This window comes from Thermothielavioides terrestris, chromosome 1, assembly GCF_000226115.1.
Source record: "Thermothielavioides terrestris NRRL 8126 chromosome 1, complete sequence".
NCBI lineage: Eukaryota > Fungi > Ascomycota > Sordariomycetes > Sordariales > Chaetomiaceae > Thermothielavioides > Thermothielavioides terrestris.
The window spans coordinates 1244698-1265638 of NC_016457.1; the positions used below are offsets into that span (position 1 = coordinate 1244698).

The 20941-nt window shown below is 59.0% G+C and overlaps 8 protein-coding genes across 8 annotated transcripts; 3 read left to right on the forward strand and 5 right to left on the reverse strand.

Annotated features, from left to right (window-relative positions):
* Nucleotides 1-4492: 4492 nt before the first annotated feature.
* THITE_2169199 (uncharacterized protein) lies at nt 4493-5204 on the reverse strand. Its single transcript, XM_003648766.1, has one exon. It carries the CDS (start codon nt 4773-4775, stop codon nt 4518-4520), a length of 258 nt encoding a protein of 85 aa, XP_003648814.1. The 5' UTR covers nt 4776-5204; the 3' UTR covers nt 4493-4517.
* A 3373-nt stretch (nt 5205-8577) lies between these two features.
* Nucleotides 8578-10659, reverse strand: THITE_2106691 (uncharacterized protein; the record flags this gene model as incomplete). The annotated part of the gene is made up of 1 exon (XM_003648767.1): nt 8578-10659. A coding segment is annotated over exon 1 (1457 nt), but the record flags the coding sequence as incomplete, so codon positions are not given.
* A 376-nt stretch (nt 10660-11035) lies between these two features.
* THITE_2106692 (uncharacterized protein) lies at nt 11036-14599 on the forward strand. The gene is made up of 3 exons (XM_003648768.1): nt 11036-12150; nt 12233-14190; nt 14283-14599. Exons 1-3 carry the CDS (start codon nt 11087-11089, stop codon nt 14366-14368), a joined length of 3108 nt encoding a protein of 1035 aa, XP_003648816.1. The 5' UTR covers nt 11036-11086; the 3' UTR covers nt 14369-14599.
* A 1-nt stretch (nt 14600) lies between these two features.
* On the reverse strand, nt 14601-16050 carry THITE_2106694 (uncharacterized protein). The gene is made up of 4 exons (XM_003648769.1): nt 15731-16050; nt 15446-15650; nt 15181-15386; nt 14601-15114 (listed from the first exon to the last, which is right to left on the reverse strand). The coding sequence occupies exons 1-4, from the start codon at nt 15912-15914 to the stop codon at nt 15029-15031; spliced, it is 681 nt and encodes a 226-aa protein (XP_003648817.1). The 5' UTR covers nt 15915-16050; the 3' UTR covers nt 14601-15028.
* A 523-nt stretch (nt 16051-16573) lies between these two features.
* THITE_2148687 (uncharacterized protein) lies at nt 16574-17511 on the forward strand. The gene is made up of 2 exons (XM_003648770.1): nt 16574-16702; nt 16980-17511. Exons 1-2 carry the CDS (start codon nt 16614-16616, stop codon nt 17314-17316), a joined length of 426 nt encoding a protein of 141 aa, XP_003648818.1. The 5' UTR covers nt 16574-16613; the 3' UTR covers nt 17317-17511.
* A 1078-nt stretch (nt 17512-18589) lies between these two features.
* THITE_2106696 (uncharacterized protein) lies at nt 18590-19213 on the reverse strand. Its single transcript, XM_003648771.1, has one exon. It carries the CDS (start codon nt 18844-18846, stop codon nt 18682-18684), a length of 165 nt encoding a protein of 54 aa, XP_003648819.1. The 5' UTR covers nt 18847-19213; the 3' UTR covers nt 18590-18681.
* Nucleotides 19214-19535: 322 nt separating this feature from the next.
* THITE_2106697 (uncharacterized protein) lies at nt 19536-20165 on the reverse strand. The gene has a single exon (XM_003648772.1). The coding sequence runs from the start codon at nt 19801-19803 to the stop codon at nt 19591-19593; it is 213 nt and encodes a 70-aa protein (XP_003648820.1). The 5' UTR covers nt 19804-20165; the 3' UTR covers nt 19536-19590.
* On the forward strand, nt 20165-20712 carry THITE_2106698 (uncharacterized protein). Its single transcript, XM_003648773.1, has one exon. It carries the CDS (start codon nt 20452-20454, stop codon nt 20695-20697), a length of 246 nt encoding a protein of 81 aa, XP_003648821.1. The 5' UTR covers nt 20165-20451; the 3' UTR covers nt 20698-20712.
* Nucleotides 20713-20941: the final 229 nt, after the last annotated feature.

A 20941-nucleotide genomic window follows, 5' to 3' on the forward strand; every position in this document is an offset into this window, starting at 1 on the left:
CACCATCCTGTTTGGCCTCCTCGGCCTTCGGCTCCTCAGAGACGGCTTCGGCGGCCTTGCTTGCAGTCTCATCCACGGGAGCTGGAGCATCTTCAACAGCGGCAACCTTCTCCGACTCCGGTTCAGCCACTTCTTCTTTGACGGGCTCAGCCGCCGCCTCTGGCTGAGGCTCTTCCTTGGGAGGCTCGGCAGTCGTAGCCTCGACGTTGGCCGCGTCTGCCTCGGGTTTGGCCTCTTCCGCAGGCGCGGGTGTCTCTTCGGCGGGCTCAGCGTTGGGCGCCTCCGGAGCTTCGGGATTGGCCTCCGCAGCTGGCTCGGGTTCCGCCTCGACAGCAGGCTCAGACTTGACATCCTCGACCGGCGCCGGCTCTTCTGCTGGTGTGGTTTCGGGCTCCCCGGCAGGCTCGGCAGCAGCCTCACCATCCGGCACAGGTTTGGCGTCCTCAACAGGCTCAGCGGTGGCCGCTTCGGCTGGTTCAGGCTGAGCTTCCGTGGTGGGTTCAGGATCCGCGGCCTCGGTAGACGCTGCCTTGGCTTCCTCAGGCTGCGACGCCTCAGCTGGTGCGGCCTCTGCCTCAGCAGCAGGCTTGGGGTCTGCGTCCACAGTTGGCTCGGCGTTGGCTTCCTCGGTAGCATCAGGCTTGCTGTCCTCCGCGGACTCGGGCTTGGCTTCCTCCACGGGCGCGGGCTCGTCGGTTGGTGTCGCCTCAGACTTCTCGGCGGGCTCAGCAGGTGCCTCTTCAGCAGACGCAACGACCGGGTCAGCCTCAGGAGCGGGCTCAGCCTTAACTTCTGCTTCGGCCTCAACTTCTGGCTCGGGTGCAGCCTCTCCTGGCTCGGCCTTGACCTCCTCAACTGATTCTTCAGTAGCCATAGCCTGAGCCTCTTCGGTGACTTCAGCCGCCGGCTCGGAAGCCTCAGCTTTTGGTTCCTCAGCAGCCTCGATGGTAGTCTCCGCCGGCTCGGCCGCGGCTTCAGCGGTTTCTGCGGTTTCCGCAGCAGCCTCAGCCTTGGTCTCCTCGACAGGCTCAGCCTCTGCCGCATCGTTGTTTGCGGCGGGAGCCTCAGCTTCGGGCTCCTGAGCAGCCTCGACCTTGGGTTCTTCGGCAGACTCATTGTTCACTTCGGCGTTGGCCTCCTCGACGGGCTCGGTCTTGGCTTCAGCCACGGTCTCGTCCGCAGGCGCGGGTTTGTCCTCAGCAGCTGAGTCGGCTTGTGCCTCCGCGGGAACCTCGGCGGGTGTCTCATTAGACGACGCGACGGGGCCGTCTTCCGCAGGGACAGCTTTGGTTTCTTCGGCGGGTTCCGCCTGAGCTTCCTCTGCGGCTTCGGGTTGGGCACCCTCGGCAGATTCAGGGTTCCCTTCTTCAGCCGGCGTGACCTTCTCATCGGCAGGCTCGGCGTGCACCTCAGCTTCGGCCTTCTCAGTTGGCTCGGCCTCGGCTTCAGCCTGGGTAACCTCCGGGGGTTCGGCTGTGGCTTCTTCAGTTGGTTTCGCCTCAGTCTCCGCCGCGACAGCCTGGGCCTCGTCCACAGGATCAGCCTTGACGCCCTCCGTAGCCTCAGGTGAGACTTCCGCGGCTGGCTCAGCCTGCTGCTCCTCGGGAGCCTTCTGCTCAGCCTCGTCGACAGAGCTAGCCTGAGGCTCCTCGACAGGTTCAGCCTTGGTCTCCTCAGCAGTTTCCGCCGCGGTCTCCTCAACGGCTTCATCCTTTGTTTCCTCAGCTGCTTCGGGCTCAACCTGCTCCGGGGCGGGTTCCGACTCCCCTGCGGTAGCGGGCGCTTCAGCAGCATCAGATGTTTCGGCAGGAGCGGGGGCAGCTTTGTCCTCTTGGGCATCTGCCGGCGGAACGGTCTCCGGCGCTTCGTCTGGCTTCACCGCCGGAGCGTCGGCTTCGGCTGTCTCGGATGCAGCCTTGGGTTCGGAGTTGCCAGCGTCTACTGTCGCATCTGCCTCGGTTTTCTCGGCCTGCTCGACGTGCTCATCTTCCTTAGCTTGCTCTGATTGCGGCTCGTCGGCGGCAGGAGCGTCCCCGGGTATCTCTGCAGGCTTGGCCGCCTCTTTTTCTGCCTCGGCAGTAGGCTCGACCTCAGGTGTGCCGGACTCTTGCTCAGCCTGTTCATTGGGGACAGTCTCAGCCGTCTTGTCAGTCTCGTCGGTCTCGGGCTTCGCCGCGGCGGTTACCTGGGAAGCTTTAGTGACTCTGCTGCTTCCGGCGGAATGGAAGAAAATTACCTCGGGGGCAGCGGCATCCTGGGAAGCCTCCTCAACGGTTGGCTTGTCCTCGTCTGCCGTCTCTTCAGCACCCGCCTCGGTCTGCTCGGCAGTCGTTTCAGCGGGTTTCTCCTCAGCCTCCAGCTGGTCTTGCGAAGTCGGTTCAACCGCCTCGGGCGAAGCTGCATCGGCAGCTGGGGCCTCGGGCTCGTTCTTGGCGACCTCCTCGACAGCCTCGGGCTTCTCCTCGGTCGATTCCTCAACCTTTTCGACCGGAGTCTCCTCAACAGCCGTTGCCTCGGCGGCAGGCTTAGAGGCGACGGCTTCGGGTTCCGCCGCCGGGGTAGGCTCGGGTTCAGCTTCGGCTTCCTTCTCGGTCGCTGCCTGCTGGGCTCCGTCGGATGCGAGAGACTCTTCAGAGACTGCAGGCGGCTCTGTCTCCGCTTCAGCAGCCGACGCTTCCTCGGGCGCCGGTTCAGGCTCAGCTGGCTTTTCGTCCGGCACCGGAGTGGCAGTCTCAGCAGCAGGCTCGTTCTCGCCAGCGGGCTGCTCCTTCTCCGAGGCGTTCTCTGCGGGTGCCGCTGTTTTAACCTCTCTGCAAGCCCGTTAGCATCTGAAGAGTATAATAAACGAAGGACTATATGGGGTATTCGTTGATGAACATACTGAGCCAAAGGCTTGTCCTCGCCCTCGGTCGCCTCAGCTGGGGCAGCGGTCTCCTCGGCTTCAGCGACCTTTTCCTCTTTGGTTTCTGCAGCAGGCTCGTCCTTGACTTCAGCGACAGGTTCCGCTTCTGGTTCAGCAGCCTTCTCGGCATCCGCAGGTGCCTCTTCCTCAGCGGAAACTGGGGCCGGGACATTCTCTGTCTCAGCCGCGGCAGGTTCCGGGGCAGCCTCAGGTTGGGCAGCGGTCTCAGGCTCGGGAGCGGTCTCGGCTTTAGGAGCTTCAGCAGGCTCCTCCTCCTTCACCTCGACTTCAGCGGTCTCCTCGGTTTTAACCGCCTCAGGCTCAGCAGCAGGCTCAGCCGCTGCAGCAACCTCGGTAGCAGTCTCAGCCTCGGTGGAAACAGCAGGTTGCTCCTCCTCCTGCTTCACCTCGACTTCAGCGGCTTCCTCTGTCTTGGCCACCTGGGCCTCAGCAGCGGGCTCAGCCTCCGGAGCGGTCTCGGTCTCGGGAGCGACGGCAGGTTGCTCCTCCTCCTTCTTCACCTCGACTTCAGCGGCATCCTCAGTCTTAACCTCCTCAGCCTCAGCAGCCGGAGTCTGCTCAGCAACCTCTTGAGACGCCGCAGCCTCAGCCTTGGCCTCGGGAGCAGCAGCAGCGACCTCGCCAGCTTCCAATGGTTTCTGCTCGTCCTTCGGCTCCTCAGCGGGAGCAGCAGGGGCCTGCGCATCGTCGGAAGCCGTCGCCTCAATCTCGACCACAGCAGCCTCGCCCCCAACAGCTGCTTCTTCTCTCACCTCATTAGGCGCAGCCTCCTCGGCCGCAGCCGGCGCCTCGGTTTCAGCGGGAGCCGGCTCTTCCTGCTCCGCCGCCGGCGCTGGTTCTTCGGCGGGAGCTGGGGCAGCTGTATCTGCTGCGCCGGTCTCGGCCGGCTCAGCGGCGGCGGGCTCCTCAGGGCTGTCGGCGGGGGCGGGCTCGGGTTGGGGAGGGGTGGTGGCCGAGGGCTGGGCCTCCTCGGTCTGCTCCGGCGACGTTGTCTCGGCCGGAGGCACGTCTGCCTCCTTGGACTCGGCCGCTTCTGGTTGAGCCTCGGACGCAGGCTCTGTCGGAGCTGGCGCAGCAGATGCGCTGGCTTCTTCTGCCGCCGGCTCAGCAGCGGCTTCCGCCTTGTCCTCCGTCGCAGCAGCGGCCGGTTCGGCGGCGGGTTGGCTAGTCTCGGCGGACTCGCTGGGTTGAGGCTCAGCTGGGTCGCTGACCTCCGCTGTCTTTGGTTGCTCCTCGGCGCTCGCTGCTGGGGGTTCTGGCTCAGCAGCCTTCTCTTCTTCAGCCTTAGCCGCGCCAGCAGGGGAGGCCGGCGCGGGTGACGGCTCCTCAGCGGGAGCGGCATTGGTGGGCGACTTTGGGCTCTTCTCCTTCTTGTCCTTGCCCTTCTTGCCCTTGTTCTTCTTCTTGCTCTTGCCGTTGGGTGAGGCCTGCTCGGGCTCCTCCTTGGGCTCAGGCTCAGCAGCCTTCTCCACCGTTGCCGCCTTGGCGGCCTTCTTCTTAGCTTTCTTGTTCTTCTTCTTCGCCGCAGCGGTTTCGGCCGGTACGGCCTGCTCTACCGCCGGCGCCGGCGTGGGCTTGCCCTCCGCCTCCACATCTAGCACCGGGATCCATCAGTAAGGGAGCTCTCCTTAGCGGTGGACGCCAGGAACTCACCGTCACCGTTGTCATCGGCATCTACCTCAGGCGCGTTGTCGTCCTCCGAGTCTGACGGCTGGAAGTACTTGACCTCCCCATACTGGGCTACCTGCACATAATTAAAATCGGCGAACTGGACGCGGTCATAGTGGGTCTGGGACCAATGCGGGTTCGTCCGGACGGGACAGAACTCGACACCTTCGCCTGGGATGTTCATACTTGTGGGGCGTCGACCTCTGCCTTGTCGGAGGGGATCTCGACGGTCAAGACCTGAGGGGTGCTCTTATTATCCTCCATGCAGAAGCAATGGGCGCCGTGTGTCCTGCGCGTGGACTTCTCCTGTCGGGGGGCCGCGGCGGGTGTGTCGGGAAACTGCAGATGCAAGAAAGAGGTGGGGTGTTGGGCCGTGAGTGGGTTGCCGGCCAGTGGTCGGGTTGGGTATATGGGGGGTTAATGTATGCACAAAGCTAACGCGTGCAGCCGGGTGGGTGTTAAAAGACTTGGAGTGGTGTCACAGTCCGTGGTTGGCCGTGGCGCTCTTTTTCTGCTTTTTCCTCTTTTTCTGGTGATGTCGATATCCAAGTAAACAAATGGGGCCGATTGGGAGGTGGGGTTTACAGGTTTGTGTTGGCAGTGCAAAATGTGATGAACAGAAGACAGTGTGAACCGCACTTCATGGTCCCTCCCGGGTTCTAAAAAGGAAAAAGGCCCTTGTCCTTCTCGGTCTGCGGATCAGAATCGAGGCGAGGGGAGCAGGTGGTCATGGAAGGCAGGAAGGGGCGACCCCGGAGCAAACCGAGGGGCAGGTTGCTGTGAACAGGCCATTGGCTCTTGGCAAGAACTGCATAGTGTGTATCCGCATCCCGCAATCACCACCCCGGGCCCCTCCGCATCCTCCGTCCAATGTGGACATCCAACCCCACGCAACGTGAACGACATCATGCGCGGGGTCTCGAGACATCAAGTGACTGGATCGAGGCCGATGGCAGTGGCCCACAGAGCTGCAGTGGCGCCACGTCGCAACGGGGGTGGTTGGACAGAGCGAGGGTAGCAAGCAATCAACTCTCATCAAACCGCATCACTTTTTGGACCGGGCATGCCACAAAAACCTCTCACAATCTGGAGCAACAGCAGCACAAATGCGAGGCTGAAAGCCCAATTGATAACCAGCAGGCCCCGCAGGCAACGGCAGGCAACGGCAGCAATTGCAGTGACCCGAGGTCCCGCAGCGGCAGGCCGCAGACTTTGATGCTGAGCACCGGCCGCAGCTTTCTGCCTGAGGTAGTTAGTTGTTATCAGCTATCTGCTGCTTCGTCGTCAAGGCCCGCCGGTGGTGCTCCGCCGATCGATGAAGGCGGGATGTCCGGATCTCAAAACGACGTGAGGTGGTGTTGTAAGCCTCGCGCCCAATTATTGGTTGGGGGAGAATTTGGGGATTGGGCAGCCATTGAGCCACCCTTTCCATCATTGGGCCGTTCCATTCTCGGCTGAGAGGGAGGTGTCGTTGTGCCTTGTTGGGAAATCCGGCTCAATGGGGAAGTGTGGCTATCCCAATTGCTTGTTGCATGGAGCAACTGCAGACAGGTTTCTCAGTCTCGACATCAATTGCGCGCAGGCAGTTCAAAGAAGGGGATACGGCATTTATATTCTTCCTCTCTTCGCTTCAACCAGACGGGGAGACACTGATGAGCTTATATTTTGCAGTCGCACCGCCGAGCGAGCTCGACCAGCGAGCAGCGAGTCCGGGCGATCAATTGCTGGGCGGTAGCAGGCGGTGGTGCAACAGTGGCCTGCGGTGTGCTGTTGTTGCGTGCTTGGCTACGTGGTTGACTGCTGGCTTGTCGCTTCTCGATGAAACCTGCAGGGCGGGCCAGTCTAACCGCCCCGGCTGCCTTAGCGGTGTGGGGCGTACTAGCGACATCGGGTCGGGACGTGGGGTATTTGCGACAGGGGTCGAGGCCAGCAAAACAATCCGAAAATTTTCGATGGCCTAGGATTGTGCTCGGTGCTGGGCATGTTGCAAGGTGTGGTGAGCTCGCTGACCGAGTTGGTCGAAAAAGCACAATTCGGTTGCAGATTCGAGGTGTGCGACGAAGGAGAGCGCGGAGCAGCGACTTGAGATGTCCTGTTAGTTGGAAGACCTCTTCAGGGGGTAGACGTTAAAGAGGTCCCGCCAAGACTAATTTCCAGCCCTGGTCTTACACCGTCAGTACGTAGCCACCATCGCCACGGGGTTTGCACTATCGCCACGGGTTAGCCACTGGTTAGTTCGCCGGGGGTGCGGGGGGCGGCGCCAGCCCCCCGCTGGTTAGGGTGAGGGTTATGGTTAGGGTGAGGGTCAAGGTTAGGGTGCGGGTTAACTTCGTTTTCTTTTTTTCAATTTCGTTGAGGTTTCGTGAAGTTATTGCGACGAGTTTTTGCGAGTATTTGCGGTTTGTCTTCGTCGCTGATGCTCTAAGTCGTCGCGGCCCCACTTACCCCTTGGCGATGTGTAAAAGCCTGTAATTCTTAGTGTCTTGGCGGGACCTCTTTAACGACGACCCTTCAGGGTCGGCTGACCGCTCAGAATCGCGCTAGGCAAGGGTGCCGGCCCATGTCGCGCGCTAACAGTTGATAGAGGAACGTCGACCCTTTTAAAACCACAACCCAGATTTTTTAGAACCACAACCCAGCCAGGGACGGCCCGTGCGACACCACCAAAACCTCGTAGCGAACATCGCCTCACGGCCTGGATGACATGTCACCACAGGAATCGAGATAGGAATTGATATGCGATCTGAACGGTCAATTGAGACGTTATCTCCCAAGGAGAGAGCATCTGCAAAGACGGATAAAACTACCTGAGGTAGGTAGGTATCTTCGGCATTAACAGCCGGGGTTTATTATCGATAAGAAACTACTTATCGATAAGACTAGGTCACATGACTTGCAACTTGATGGGATAGGCGTATAAATAGTCAATTCGGCGTTTTCAGTCAAAGCTGCATTTTCCAGCTTCTTCAACAACACTAGCAACATCGTCGATTTGCAGGAATTTCTGTGGCGACATGCCGGAGAGGGAGCGTGGCGATGCGCGCTGCAAAATGTTGGTGGTGACGCACGGGCCGTCCCTGGCTGGGTTGTGGTTCTAAAAAATCTGGGTTGTGGTTTTAAAAGGGTCGGAGGAACGTTGGACAGCTTGCGAAGTTCATCCGAGCTTGGAGCTTCCCGGCGAGCTTCCCACTGCAGGGGTGCGACTGCACCATCTTTATCCTCGTCCGACGTTGCACCGGGCTTGAACTGGATGTGCTTTGCTCCGTACAGTGGCCCGTGTCTGCCAGGCGAGTCTTACTGATAGGGATTTTGCTGTCGTCGAGAATGACGAACACCTGATAACAAACAAAAAAAATTTTGTTGGGAGAAAGTTCAACGACGGCTGAGGAGCCAGATGAGGACAGTGGCCCCGCGAACCATGGGGTCTTGAGGGTTCCCATCACAGCAACGCTAAAGACCCACTTGTGCAGATCGGGGTCCATTTCACTGGGTGCCAAAATCCTCCAATGGTCGCGACAGTTCCAGGTTCAGACGCCGTTTGCTTTCTCCGAAGGCGCGCCTTGTTGAGCAACCCCGGAACCAAAGCTCTGAAGAACTGTTGTGGCCGTCTCTTCACTAACATGACTCGGTAAACAATGCCATCGTTGCTATGGCTCGCTCGAGGTGAGAGAGTCAATAAAGGACGAATTCTACACGAGACCGGCACGATATCGGCGCGCTGTTTCTGCCATCTGCCTCCATTGCATGGTTGGCCGGAGCAGAGCGAGGCAGTGGAGGCAAGGCGAGGCTGGGAGGCGGTCAGACAGACGCGTGCACCCAAGGCTCAGCAAGGGAGGGTGATTAGCGGCCCCCACTTCGCATGGGTCTTGTTGATCTCTGTTCTCAAGTGACTGCGAACAGGTCCAAGATCCAATGACCAACAGGCGGTGTGAAGGCCCTTCGGCAAGGCGACTCGTCGGGGCTCATCGGCGAGGAGGAAAGCATCCCGGACACCACACGAGTGAACACAAGAGTTGTGAGGCACAGGACAGTCGGGTAGCCTCGGCATCTCGGCGTCCCGACAACCTCGAGGATGACGTCGCCAGACTTTGACGAATCTCTTGCTGCTGTGTCCTCGTGGAGACTCCTCGAGCACACAGCAAAGTGTTTATTCCGTATTCCATATTGCTGCAAGGCTGATGCCAAGACCGGGAGGGTCAAAAGACGGGGGTCATGAAACCGTAACTCATGCCTCTCCCTTCGACGAGAAAACAGAAAACAACTTCATCATCTTGGACTGCCCCAGTTTCAGTCACCCAGACTCGTATGCCCCAAAATGGCCTCCAGCTCCAGCACCACGCGACCGTACACCTCCCGCCGGAAATCCTCCTCGTCCAGGTCCCGCGACGCCACGCAGCCCATGCACCGCTCCACCACCACCTTGTACGCTGGGCTGATCAGCGCCACGCGCTGTTCCAGCAGCCGGTGCGCCGTGACCGAGTCGCGGACGAGCCCGCGCGTGTCGCCGGGCACCGCCAGCGCCCGCTCGTGCGGCTCGCGCAGCGCGTCCAGTGAGGCCCCCAGCACGATCTCGAGCAGCATGATCCCGAGCGCGAACAGCGTCGGGTTGCGGTCCAGTGATACGACCGTGTTGGGGGCGCGGGGGGAGGGGTCCTGACTTGATGATGATGACGGCCCGCCGCCGCGCTCGCGCTCCGGGAAGTTGCGCAGCAGGAACGGGTGCTCGTAGGAGAGGCGCGGGCCGCGCTTGAAGAAGTACACGTGTGTGCTGGTGGGCGCCTCGGGCAGCCAGGGGGTCTTGCTGAGCTGGAGCACGCTAGAGGCGACGATATGGGCCAGGCGGATCTTCTCTTTCAGGGAGGCCAGCGGCTGGAGGCCGTCTCTTTGCTCCAGGACGTCGCGGAGCGTGACGACGGACCAGGTGTCGCTGTCCGCTGCTGAGCCCCGTGGATACACCCGAAAGCAGCGCTCGGTGTGCTGGCCCTTGTCGATGAGGTGGCCGTAGCAGGCCGGCCGTTCGTCTCCGCGAGCATTCTTCAACGCCACGCAGAGGTCGACCAGCGGCCCCGGCGTGCGGTTGGCATCATCGACCGACGTGTCGATAAAGGCCACCCTGGTCGCATGCTGTGCGAGGTTGGCCATTGCCACTTTCACGCCTGGGGCTGGTGATTCGACAGAGCCGACAGAGAGTAGTTTCTGTGCGACCACGAACGAAATCTTCTTCGCTCTCTTTGGTTTCGTGGCAGGGGAGCAGGAAACCACTGGCGTCGCGTCAAGAGGTTGTTTCATGCTCTCGGCCGCCGGTTCCGCCGGTTTGATGCTGATCTCGTCCCAGACATGCCTCCTCGCCGCCCCGTCGTGGACCTCAGACGATATGGCCATTGTAAATTGTACGCTGTGCCGGACCTTTTCGTCCTCGTCGTCGTAGCCGGCCTCAATGGGTGGCGCATTTAACTCAAGACCAACATCATGCGAGTCGTTACAGAGGATGCTTGAGCGCAGAGCTCGGTAGATACTTGTGGAGAGGTCTCGCAGGATGTTCAAAACCCTGCCACGAGTCCGCCTCCGCCGGGCGGGCTCGAGGCTAACGCTGAGCCGAGTCAGCCCCTCCAGGTCGCTGATCCCTTTGGAGATGGTGGCGAGGGCCTCCTGATAGTCCTTCCTGTTCAAGCGAAATAGGAACTTCTTGAACTCGCGTGTCATGCGCCCTTTGTTGACCCATTCGACCTGGACATAAGATATCAGCATGACGTTCAAGGCCGAAGTAGAAAGGGCTCATAGAGGAGGCAGAAGACGCAGGATGTACTCGCCTGTCCGTCAGGGCTGATGTCAATCTGGAGCCGTTTTCTCATGCTGTCGAGCGCTTCCTTGATTTCGAACACGGTGGTCTCGAACGGGCCATATGAGTTCCAAAGCACGCGGCGGAGCTTTTGGCTAGACTCCTTGGCCTGCCACAGCGGCCCCATTGGGTCCTGCAGCATCGGCTCGATATCTCGTTCGGGCACGATGTCCCGAAGCAGCTGGTCACAGACATTATAGAGCTTTGCCCGCTCCGTTGTTAGTTGGCGGTGAATGCTCCTCAGCTCTGAGGGAACTTTGTTCCAGTCCCTCAGGAAGTCCATGTAGGCCTCCACAGCTGAGATCATTAGGGGCAGCGCGCCCAAAACCACGCCGACGATTTCGAAACCGGACATAGTGATTGATGGGCGGATAGCCGTGCGGTTGCTGCTTGTTACGGTCCTCCACGTTGAGGATTGGATCGGAAAGATGGACAGTGATCAGAGCATGCGGTGCCGCACCCCCGGAGCCTCAGCCTCGTGCATGCCGCGACGCTGAATGGCTAAATATAATCATCTGCACGGCAACCTACCCCGCACCAGCTGAAGCACTCTTCAGGTTCTCTCCCATGCTACTCGCTTGGAGTCAGGCAAAGAACAGCAATCACTTAAGCCTTCTCAAGGTTACGACTGACTGCCCTTACCCGGCTCGTTCGCGATGAGCCACAACCCAAGCCCAGGGGCGATCGCTCAGAATGTTCATGTTGTTTTGCAATCCTTTCGAAACCTCTTCCACGCTCTCGACGAGCGAGATGCCTCCACAGATTTGCACCGGTCTCTCATATCCAGGTTCGAGAATGAGAGCACACGCTTCAAGATGTGGGCTGGAAATCTCGGGGCCCACCAGAGAGGCCGGGCTTCGCTCGACTACCGGCTGAGGGAAGCTCCTCACTTGCAAGAACAGGTTGTTTATCTACTCAAGGACCTGTCCCAGTCCTTGCAGGACGCCGTCTCCATGGTCTGCCGCGAGGAGCGGCGCTCACATCTTGGAATTGGTGCTCAGCCCGAGGCGCTTGATATCAAGCAGCAACCCTTGCACTCATCAGATGACCCCGAACGAAGGAGCGAGGACAGTTTTTCCGGCTCGGATGACGACGAAGCCCCTCTGCAGAATGGTCCAACGGAGCTCTGTGTCGATGTCGCCGAGGCCATCGACTGCCTCCTGCGCCTCTCGGTTGCCATCGCGAACCCAGCACCGCACGAGAGAGCCCGCGTTGGCGATGCCGAGGATGTTTCCATCCGCGAGACGTACGACATTAGATATGTTCAGGAGAAATTCCCCATGATGGACCCCGCGCTTTCCGGGGTTCTGGGGAAAGCCATTACGCGACGGCGCCAGTTTTTCAGGTACCGTGAGGCCCACCACGCGAAGCTAGCGGCAGGTCTGGAGAGGTTGGGCCACGACGGGAACGCCAAGGATACAGGTCAAACCGAGATCGTCCCCAAGACGGTCGCGTCATCTTTGCCCAGCCACTTCAAGGAGCTGACCGGCATCGACTTGAGAACGAGTGTCTTTGACGAGGACAGAGGGTCCGAGACGGGCATGTCGCAGACCTCGTATGCTACCTCGGCCGGCTTCATGCCCGAGGAAGTCGACGGTCAGCCCGTGGAACCGCCGGCGCCGCTCAAGGTGCCGCCCTTGCCCGCAGCCGCACAGCATGGGAGCTTTGAATGTCCATTTTGTTACAGGATGGTCTCCGCCAGCACCCGTTCGGCATGGAAGTAAGTCGAAACCTATTCCCTCAAGCACACACACACTTGAGCCCCTCAATATCGCATTCGTCTAACTGAGTTCTCTATATAGACGCCATGTGTTCGGAGATCTCCGCCCCTATACCTGTCTCTTCCCCGAATGCGCCGAATCCCACGCCGATTTTGACCGCCGCCATCTTTGGGAGGCACACATCTCGCAGCACCACTGGCAGTCATTCTACTGCCCCTTCACGTGCGATACCAGCTTCCCCTCTGCGTCCGAACTCAGGCAGCACCTGAGCCATCAGCACATGCCAGGTGCCACGGACGAGCAGCTCAATGCCGTCGTATCCCTCGGCAAGAGGGCCGCCGCCGCCGACACTGCCAACGAATGTCCCATGTGCCGGCATACCGTGATAGGGCTGAGGCCATATATCCGGCACGTGGGCCGTCATCTCGAACAGCTTGCCCTCTTTGCCCTTCCGCATCTGGAAGATGAGAATCACTCCGAAGGTGGTCGAAGTGACCAAGAGAGTGGCACTTCGTCGTGCGACGACGAAATTCATGGCGTGGATAACGACGAACCTCACGAGCGCACGGAGCCGATCGAACTCGCCAGGGATGACCTCGGACAGGACGATATATCGACTCTCGAGACGGTCAACAACTTGGGCAACGTCTATAGGAAACGAGGCCGGCTAACGGAAGCCGAGTCGATGTTTCAGAGGGCACTAGAAGGCCAGGAGAATGCGCTCGGACGGGACCACCCATCGACTCTCCAGACGGTCCACAACTTAGGTATCTTCTATGCGAATCAAGGCCGGCTAACGGAAGCCGAGTCGATGTTTCAGTGGGCGCTAGAAGGCCAGGAGAAGGCACTTGCACAGGACGACGTATCGACTCTCGACACAGTCTGCAGCTTAGGCAGCGTCTATTGGAAACAAGGCCGGCTAACGGAAGCCGAGTCGATGTATCAGCGGGCACTAGAAGGCTATAAGAAGGCGCTTGGACGGGACCACCCATCGACTCTCCAGACGGTCCACAACGTAGGCATCTTCTATGGGACTCACGGCCGGCTAACGGAAGCCGAGTCAATGTTTCAGTGGGCGTTAGAAGGCCGGGAGAAGGCGCTTGGGCGAGACCACCTATCGACTCTTGAGACGGTTTACAACTTAGGCATCGTCTATGAGAATCAAGGCCGGCTAATGGAAGCCGAGTCGATGTTTCAGTGGGCACTAAAAGGCCGGGAGAAGGCGCTTGGACCGGACCACCTATCGACTCTTTCAACGGTCAACAACTTGGGTATCGTCTATGAGAATCAAGGCCGGCTAATGGAAGCTGAGTCGATGTTTCAGCGGGCACTAGAAGGCCGGGAGAAGGCGCTTGGACGAGACCACCCATCGACTCTTGAAACCGTTCACAGCTTGGCAGTCCTCTATGCGACTCAAGGCGAGCTAACGGAAGCCGAGTCGATGTATCAGCGGGCACTACGATCAGCACCCCAGGGACCCGACCAGAACGCCAAGCGGCCCATCATCGCCACTCCAGGGCATCGCCTGTCCGACCGGGGGTCCGGAAACCTGTCGCGTGACATCAACCAATCGAGCAACGAGGGGCAGCATTACGCACAGCCCGCTTCCTCTAGTCCGCGGAGCCGAGCTGCCGGCCACGTACCCTCCAGCGCGGTCGTGGATGAGGAGGGAGACCAAAGTCTGAGGGACAGGTCTCCTCCACGCAGAGGGGCGCTAAACGTCGGCCCGAGACATCCCGTCAAACCCAACCGGCCCTTTTTCGATAGGGGATATTATGAGTACATCAACCCGAGCGACCTCGCCGGATACGACCAGGCCGACCGTCCTTTTCAGCCTGGACATAATCAGGACGAGGACGTCGAGGCTAATGCACCGCCGGGAGCAAAATGGACCAAGACAAAGCGCCACTTAGTCAGCCCGGAGACGCTCACAACATTCAAGGAGCGGTTCGAAGTGCGCGATGACTTCGTTATCGTGCAAAGGATGCTCAGCGAGGAGGAGTTCCATCGGTATTGGTCCTTCACCGCCATGTCAATAGGTATGTCATCCCCATTCTCCCTCTCGTTACTAATTAGTTAGCATTTGTAAAACGAGACAAGAGCACATGTTAATATAGCGACATTTTTACAGAGAGGGAAATGAAAGCAATGTTGGAAGAGCAAAAGCGAGAGGAACCCAGCGAGTCGGAGCATGACGGTGACCGAAACCGCGACTGAGACCGTGACCGTGAGCATGAGCATGAGCGTGATGGCGATGGCGATGGCGATAACGAGAAAAAGCGGTGCCAAAGAGAACCGGGCCGTGAAAAGGAGCGGTATCAACGGTCCCCCTACGCAAGTTCGACGAGGAGGAAGGGGGTCTAGATGTGCAGGAATACTTGGGTGGTGGGTTAGCAGGCATCATCTGTCATGTTGCGAGCGAGGCAGGGGGAGGAGTTATGGGGACTGAGTGGGAGAAAATGGGAGATGTGAGATTGAGATTCAGCATTCCACTTTGCCTCCCAAAACAGAACGTCAAAGGGTCTATCCTGGGTTAACCAAGATTGCTAACGGCATGTGCTGACATTGAGAGTCTCTCTGCGCGGCCTTCCCAATAGCTACATCAAAAAAATCCCGAACCTGAAACGCCGACCCTTCGCTGCAGACGTTATGACACGCCAAGTGGCATGTCGATACTAATGCGAGAAACGGTGCCCAACCCATTCCACTGACCGCCCACCAGCCGTCCTCCTCCTACATGCTCACACCACCTCCCCAAGACAACTCGATGCAAGGGATCTGCATCAAACACCGAGACAGCGTCATCCTACCCCCGGACAAGACGATACGGAGACGATGCAACGCGACGCCACGCGATACTGTACCGCGTCTCCGGGCTCAGATGGCCATCTCGGCCTGCAGCTTCCTGAGTTCGGCTTCCTCGTCGTCCTCGGCAACTGGGGCGGCAGGGGCTTTGCCTTTGACTAGAACCGAGTCAGCACAGACTGATCGACGCCGAGGGGTTGCCCCATCTTGAACGTCGAACTCACTCTCTCCATTGGCCACCGTCGGCAGGCGCTGGATGGAATCGACAGGAACGGCGCCCGTCTTGAGCATCTTGTCCTCCAGCTCCTGTTGCTGCAGCTCCTCCAGCTCGTCCTCCAGCTCTGTGTCGTCGACTTGCGGCCCGACGTTGATGCTGCCCATTGCCTCGGCAATCTCCTCGTTGATCCGGTTGTATTCTTGGAGTTTATCCCTGCCCCTGCAGTCAGTCTCCGTCTTGCTGCTACTGCTCCTCCCCCGCAGGATACATACATGGTCTCGTCGACCTTGGCGGGCGTGAGCTTGCCGTGTATTGACTTCATGGCCTCGCTGGCCCGCTGCATCGCCATGAAGGTCTCCTGGTTGATATTCGCCGACTCGATCGCGTTCATCTGCGACTCGATGGTTCCGATGTGATTCAGCGTCTGTTCAAGGTTGTGCTCGTGGATCTTCTTGCGCCGTAGCGCCGCCTTCGCAGCTGTTCCACAACGGTTTGCGTCAGCATCACCCTAGTCGCGCCCGGCTGGTATCCAACAACGCGAGCGCCAGGCAGCATACCGGCCTTGTTTGTATTGACGTTCTTCCTCGCTATCTGGTCCTGTTCCTCGATCTGGCGAGTGAGATGGGCCTCGCGCTTCTGCAGCATCTCGAGCTGCGTGCGAAGGTCGAGGATGACATTCTTGGGCGTGTCTTTCCGCTTCTGGGCGGCGCCGCCGCCGAACCATCCCCAGATTCCCGACATGGCGGGCGTTTCGAGGTTTTCTTTTTCTTTTTTTTCTCTTTTTCAAAGGTGCCCGGCGGCGACAGCGGGGAAGGCGGGCGTCGAGACGAGGAGGTTTTGAGGTTCCGGTGTCGCGGGCGAGGGGCAGGTGATCGATCAGCTGGGCCGATGACGCCTCATCAAGTTTTGGCGGGGTCGCAACCCGGCTCCAGGCAACCTGATAAGGCCCGCGTGTCAAGCGGCCGAACAGTGAACCAAGGTGATGTTAGTCCGCCAGCCGGATAGGCTGCTCGCTCAAACAAACTTATCGTAAATGGAAGCCTGGGATTGAGCTGACGAAAGCGCGCAAAATCGTCTGGATGTCAGAGTCTGGATGCCAGAGTCTGGCTGCCTATCGAGCGGGCTGATGCACCTCGCTGCCAACAAGGGTTGCGACTTAGGTCGCTTGTGATTGGAGGAGTGGCAGCACGCATACACCAGCGCATGCCTGCTTGAGCTCCGAAGTATATCCGTGAAGCCACGTGACTCCGCTGTGTCTGAGAGTGTGACTAAGCCTCATGGCCCATCATGTGTCCCGCATTCACCATTGGACCTCGAATCCTCAGCGACACCTGATGTTCCCAGGCTGCCTGTCGCTCGGGGCCCTTGTGAGGCACCTCGCTGCGGAATTGCATAGGAAACAAGAATGCATTAATTAACTGTCTCTCTCCAACCCCCATCATGTCCAACGGCCCGCGGCCATCCCAGCTCTGCCTGCTTTCAGCGCTGCCGACGAAGCAGGTCGGCGACAAAGTCAGATTCTTGGGATGGTGAGTGAAACTCAGCGTAGACCGGAGAACTTGTTAGCTTTTCCCTCCTTCTCTCCGTTTCTCTTTCTCCTCCTCCTCCTCCTCCTTCTTCTTTTCTTCTTATTGAGTGTTACTCAATTAGTTTTCTTTCCCTCTTTCCTTTCTCGCGCAGATGTTTGCGAACAGTCAATTTGGGCAGGGGTCTGAAGGCTTGATGAATCTATCGAGGGCTCACTCTCATATAAGCTCACAGCCTGCCACTCAAGTTCCTAGATTGCGGCTGACTTGCCATCCCTAGTGTAAGCTCCTACACGCCTGCATCTGGTGTGCTGGCTTTGGAGCATCGCCTTCCGGAGGAATCCTGCTCCGTCCTCGCCTTGGTGGACGTCAATCTCGTCCTCGAAAGCCTAAGCGCGGATCAGACACGCGTTGGAGAGTGGATCAATGTCATCGGATACATCACTGATGTCGCTCCCTCAGCCGACGGCAAAAAACCGCACTCCCAAGCCCCAAGGGTGCATGCTCAAGCAGTCCTTCTCTGGTCGGCTGGGCCGGTCGATGTGCGGAGATACGAGGCGTCCGTCAGGGGTCTCAATGCTATTATGTGCTCAGACAGCTGTCACAGGGCGTCCTAAAGCACCGTTCAACTTGCCGAGGCGCCATCTTTCGCTTGATGCAGCATCGCGGGAATTGCTGCCTATCGTTCCGAGGAGAAAGCAGATAGAAGGTCGGAACGGCCGCTGAAGATGCCCTCCCCGTTTCCCGGCCATGCTTGCTTCGGATCGCTACCCTCATCATCTCTCCGGGGCGCCAGATACGGGCTCGTGCTTGTGAAGCGACATCGCCAGCCCGAGACCCCGACCTGGTGGCACGACATGTGCTGTGGGACCCTGACGAGCGGGAAGGAATTCTTGCGTCCTTTTCCGAGAGCGCAATTGGAACCGGCCGTCTCGGTTGCAGCTGGCCTGCGCCCTAGGTCCCTATCTGCCGGCGCTCGGTGGTTGCACCGCTCGAGATGTGGTGATGCTGGCGTCAGCAAGCTTTCCGGGATTGGTTCACTGGCCAAATGTGGCTTCCGACGTTGCTCTAGTGCATAGAATTCTCGGCTACGGCGAAGCTGTCACCGCTGCTTGTTCCAGACCGATTGCGACGGCGCAGCATCCTTCACAACATCCAGTCTTGCTTTCGCTCTAGTCTCGCCGTCCCCCGGATGCACGCGGATACAGGAACCAGTCCAATGGGGATTCCGGGCCTGTAAACAATTCTGACCAAGCCTCCCTCGCCTGCAGAATCCAACAAACGCCTGCAGTTCTTCGCCAAACACGGGAGAAAATGCAGCATGCATTGGGGTTGTCGGATGCCAGATGGCACGCTACTGCTGGTCCAAATGCACAAGCTCTTAGCCGCCATGCCACAATCCAATCTGGCAGCTGCGTCCTTCACGGCCAATGTCAAACACTCCGGCCGCCATTCAACATCCATCCGATCTCGCCAGAAACCTCGACAACCGCCGCGGCCTCGCATGGTGGAACAGCTTCCGACGTCTACCTTGCTCGACGACATCGCTGCAACCTTCCCGTCCGGGCCCTCCACATCAGCCGCTAGCCCGCCCGCTGGGTTGGGCTGTCGTAGGGGTTTCGCGATCAGTTCGGCGTCTCTCGTCGCGTCGACTCCTCGAATCGCCCCGCCGTCGGCTCTCCCTCCTCTTCCTTGACGATTCATTGGCGCCCGCTTTCGCTATCACCACGGGCTGGTGAAGCGGCCGTTTGAGGGGCTTGCTCGAGGTGCTCGAGGTGCCGGATGCCCTCGCCGCTGCCTGTCTCTCCCACATCTCCTTCGACTTGTTGCAGATGTCGTCGATCTGCTCCTGATACGGTGTCAACTTCGACGCCCTGGTCCTCCGTGCTCTATCACGCTATCGGTGGCTCACATCTGTCAGACAAGGCCCTGGTGTGGTTATCAGAAAACCGTCTTCTCCCTGGGGACCGTCAGCAGCCAGTTCATCTCGAAGCGGGAAAGCAAGGATCACCTACGTCGCGGGTGAAGGGCCTTACTGTCGCCCCGGGCCCCAGATAGTACTGAAGCTCCTGGGTGATGACCTTCTTGTGGATATCCAGGTGCGGAATCCAGTATTTGTTCATGGTCGAGGACGACGACGATGACATGGTGATCCGGGAAGCCGAGATGAGGACGGTTGTGATGGGATCAAGTTCGCTTCCTTCTAAGCTGCTTGCATCCGAATCCAGGACGGGCTGGCTCCCATTTATGCTTTCGTTCCTTCGGCCAAGTCCGTCCAGTCAAGGATTGTTCCAGGGTTGGTTGGGTCGGTCGGCCTGGAGAGGTTGCCTCGGATCAAGCCGAACATATCACGGTGCCCCTCTCTCTCACCCTCGCCCGAACCTACTACGGCGTGCCTACACCGCTCATCACCCACTCCACCACCGCCACCCAATGTCCCAAAATTTTGCTGCAATGCCCGAGAACGGCACAGTGTCTGCAAACAAGCGTGGTGCAGTGTAGCCGCATTCACGATGGCTGGCTACCTACCTGAGTTCCCTCCCGGGTGAGCCGCCCCTCACTGGCCCGCTCTCCCCATACCCCCCCGGGCTGTTCGCCTCACTTTTCCGCCTCGTCCCTTTCCCCGTCAAACCTCCCGCCACACCCCCTCCCTGCCCTCCTTTTTCTTTCCCCTTTTTGAGACTCGCGCACGCCACGGAAGCAGGCACACGAAAATGCATTCGCTGCAATTTGTAAATTACGTTTTCCCCTTTCGTTCCCCTTTCGCTGCGTGCGGATCATGTCCCGAAGCCCCCCCCCTCCCCTCCCCTTTATTGGCCGCTGCCGTGGCGTTACCTCATCTTGCCGGGACCCAGTCAGATGCTGCGCTACGCCGGTTGCTGTGTGGTTTCTCAGCTGCCTTGGAGGCTGATGCGCCGTCGCAGCTGAGAGAGATTAGTTGGGTTGGGGTTCATGGTGGTATCGGCCGCGTCGAATCGTGGTGGCGACTTTGGTTTTGGGGATGGTGGTGACGGGTTCATGCATCTTGGTCTGCTGCTGCCGTCGTCCTCATGGGGAATTTGCCACTTGCCCTCTTGGTGTGTGAGCTTGTCTCTCTTTGGCATTCATGGCCTTGGCTCAGTGCCCCTACACAGTACTGACCACCATAGCAACACATCCCTGTGGTTGAACCTTGATTCGGATGCCGCGAGGCTGGCTGTCGGTTTCCTGTCTGGTTGTGGAAAGGAAAACCCCTTGTTTATGCAGCCTTGTTGCCGGAGATTTACTGTGTACAGATTCTGTTTACTCAATCGCTTGCTGATCTCGACGCTTTTGTCTCCCCTGATCCTAGGAGAGCAAGGTATGCTGAGGACGTGCGACTGAACGCCTCCGAAAGGATTCCCCTCCCCAGATCCTCCCTTGCCGGTGACAGTCAATTCCTTCCGCCTCACCAAACTCAAGAGCTGGAGGTTTTTGGATCCCGCTCGCACCTCCCACAAATATGCGAGCGACTCCTGGGCGACTGGTGTGAGTTTCCAAGTGGCTTTCGGCGTTTTGGAGTTCTGTGGTGTGCACGGCAAGCCGAGACTCAAGGAGGACGTACCACGGCATCTTGGACCAACACGAGTCCTGACAGCTTGGAGCCCGGGAAGTGTGGGATGGCTATCACGTTTCCCCCCTCACCTCGGTTACGGTCCCGCAAGGCGCGTTCTCCGACTATATCATCATAGATCCCTGCATGGAAACGGGTGGTCGACTTCAAGATGGGTGGCATGTCATGGCTCAAACATGGCCTTTGTGTCCTCCTTGTCAGTGAGCATACAGCATTTGCCCTGGATGCCCTGGACTTGAAAGCCAAGGCGATCCCGAGGCAATGGTGTACTCTTAGCCCGATGCTTGCCTCCGTGTGGATTGGTCCAATCCTGACCATGACTGTGATCCATGCCAGTGGAGCTTCGTTTCAAATCAGTCCCAATAACTCGGTAGCTCGTCGTTTACGCACTCGCTTCCAGATGTGAGGCTGTCGCTCCCAACGCACTGCTTCGGTAGGATCAGATGGCCCGCAGTCTGAGCTTGTTGAAGGTCATGCCCGACCCCAAAGTGGTAGCAGCAACCCTCCCTTTTCCGTCACAGTTAGCGAACTACCATGAAAAATAGCAGAGATCGCCTCACTCTTCCCCAGTCAGTCTAAGTCCGGTGTGTTGTGGATCCATATGGAGAGTTATAAGGCGAGGAGATCGGCGGATTCTGGGGCTGTCCTCA

Bases quoted from the DNA above. Each gene is read 5' to 3' on its own strand.
- THITE_2169199 (XM_003648766.1), bottom strand. From the start codon at position 4,775: ATGAACATCCCAGGCGAAGGTGTCGAGTTCTGTCCCGTCCGGACGAAC.
- THITE_2106692 (XM_003648768.1), top strand. From the start codon at position 11,087: ATGAGCCACAACCCAAGCCCAGGGGCGATCGCTCAGAATGTTCATGTT. The intron at 12,151-12,232 runs GTAAGTCGAAAC...TTCTCTATATAG, and splicing joins AGCACCCGTTCGGCATGGAA to ACGCCATGTGTTCGGAGATC. The intron at 14,191-14,282 runs GTATGTCATCCC...ACATTTTTACAG, and splicing joins CTTCACCGCCATGTCAATAG to AGAGGGAAATGAAAGCAATG.
- THITE_2106697 (XM_003648772.1), bottom strand. From the start codon at position 19,803: ATGCCAAAGAGAGACAAGCTCACACACCAAGAGGGCAAGTGGCAAATT.
- THITE_2106694 (XM_003648769.1), bottom strand. From the start codon at position 15,914: ATGTCGGGAATCTGGGGATGGTTCGGCGGCGGCGCCGCCCAGAAGCGG. The intron at 15,651-15,730 runs GTATGCTGCCTG...GTTGTGGAACAG, and splicing joins CGTCAATACAAACAAGGCCG to CTGCGAAGGCGGCGCTACGG. The intron at 15,387-15,445 runs GTATGTATCCTG...CTGCAGGGGCAG, and splicing joins GCCAAGGTCGACGAGACCAT to GGATAAACTCCAAGAATACA.
- THITE_2106696 (XM_003648771.1), bottom strand. From the start codon at position 18,846: ATGTCATCGTCGTCGTCCTCGACCATGAACAAATACTGGATTCCGCAC.
- THITE_2106698 (XM_003648773.1), top strand. From the start codon at position 20,452: ATGTCATGGCTCAAACATGGCCTTTGTGTCCTCCTTGTCAGTGAGCAT.
- THITE_2148687 (XM_003648770.1), top strand. From the start codon at position 16,614: ATGTCCAACGGCCCGCGGCCATCCCAGCTCTGCCTGCTTTCAGCGCTG. The intron at 16,703-16,979 runs GTGAGTGAAACT...TGCCATCCCTAG, and splicing joins AAAGTCAGATTCTTGGGATG to TGTAAGCTCCTACACGCCTG.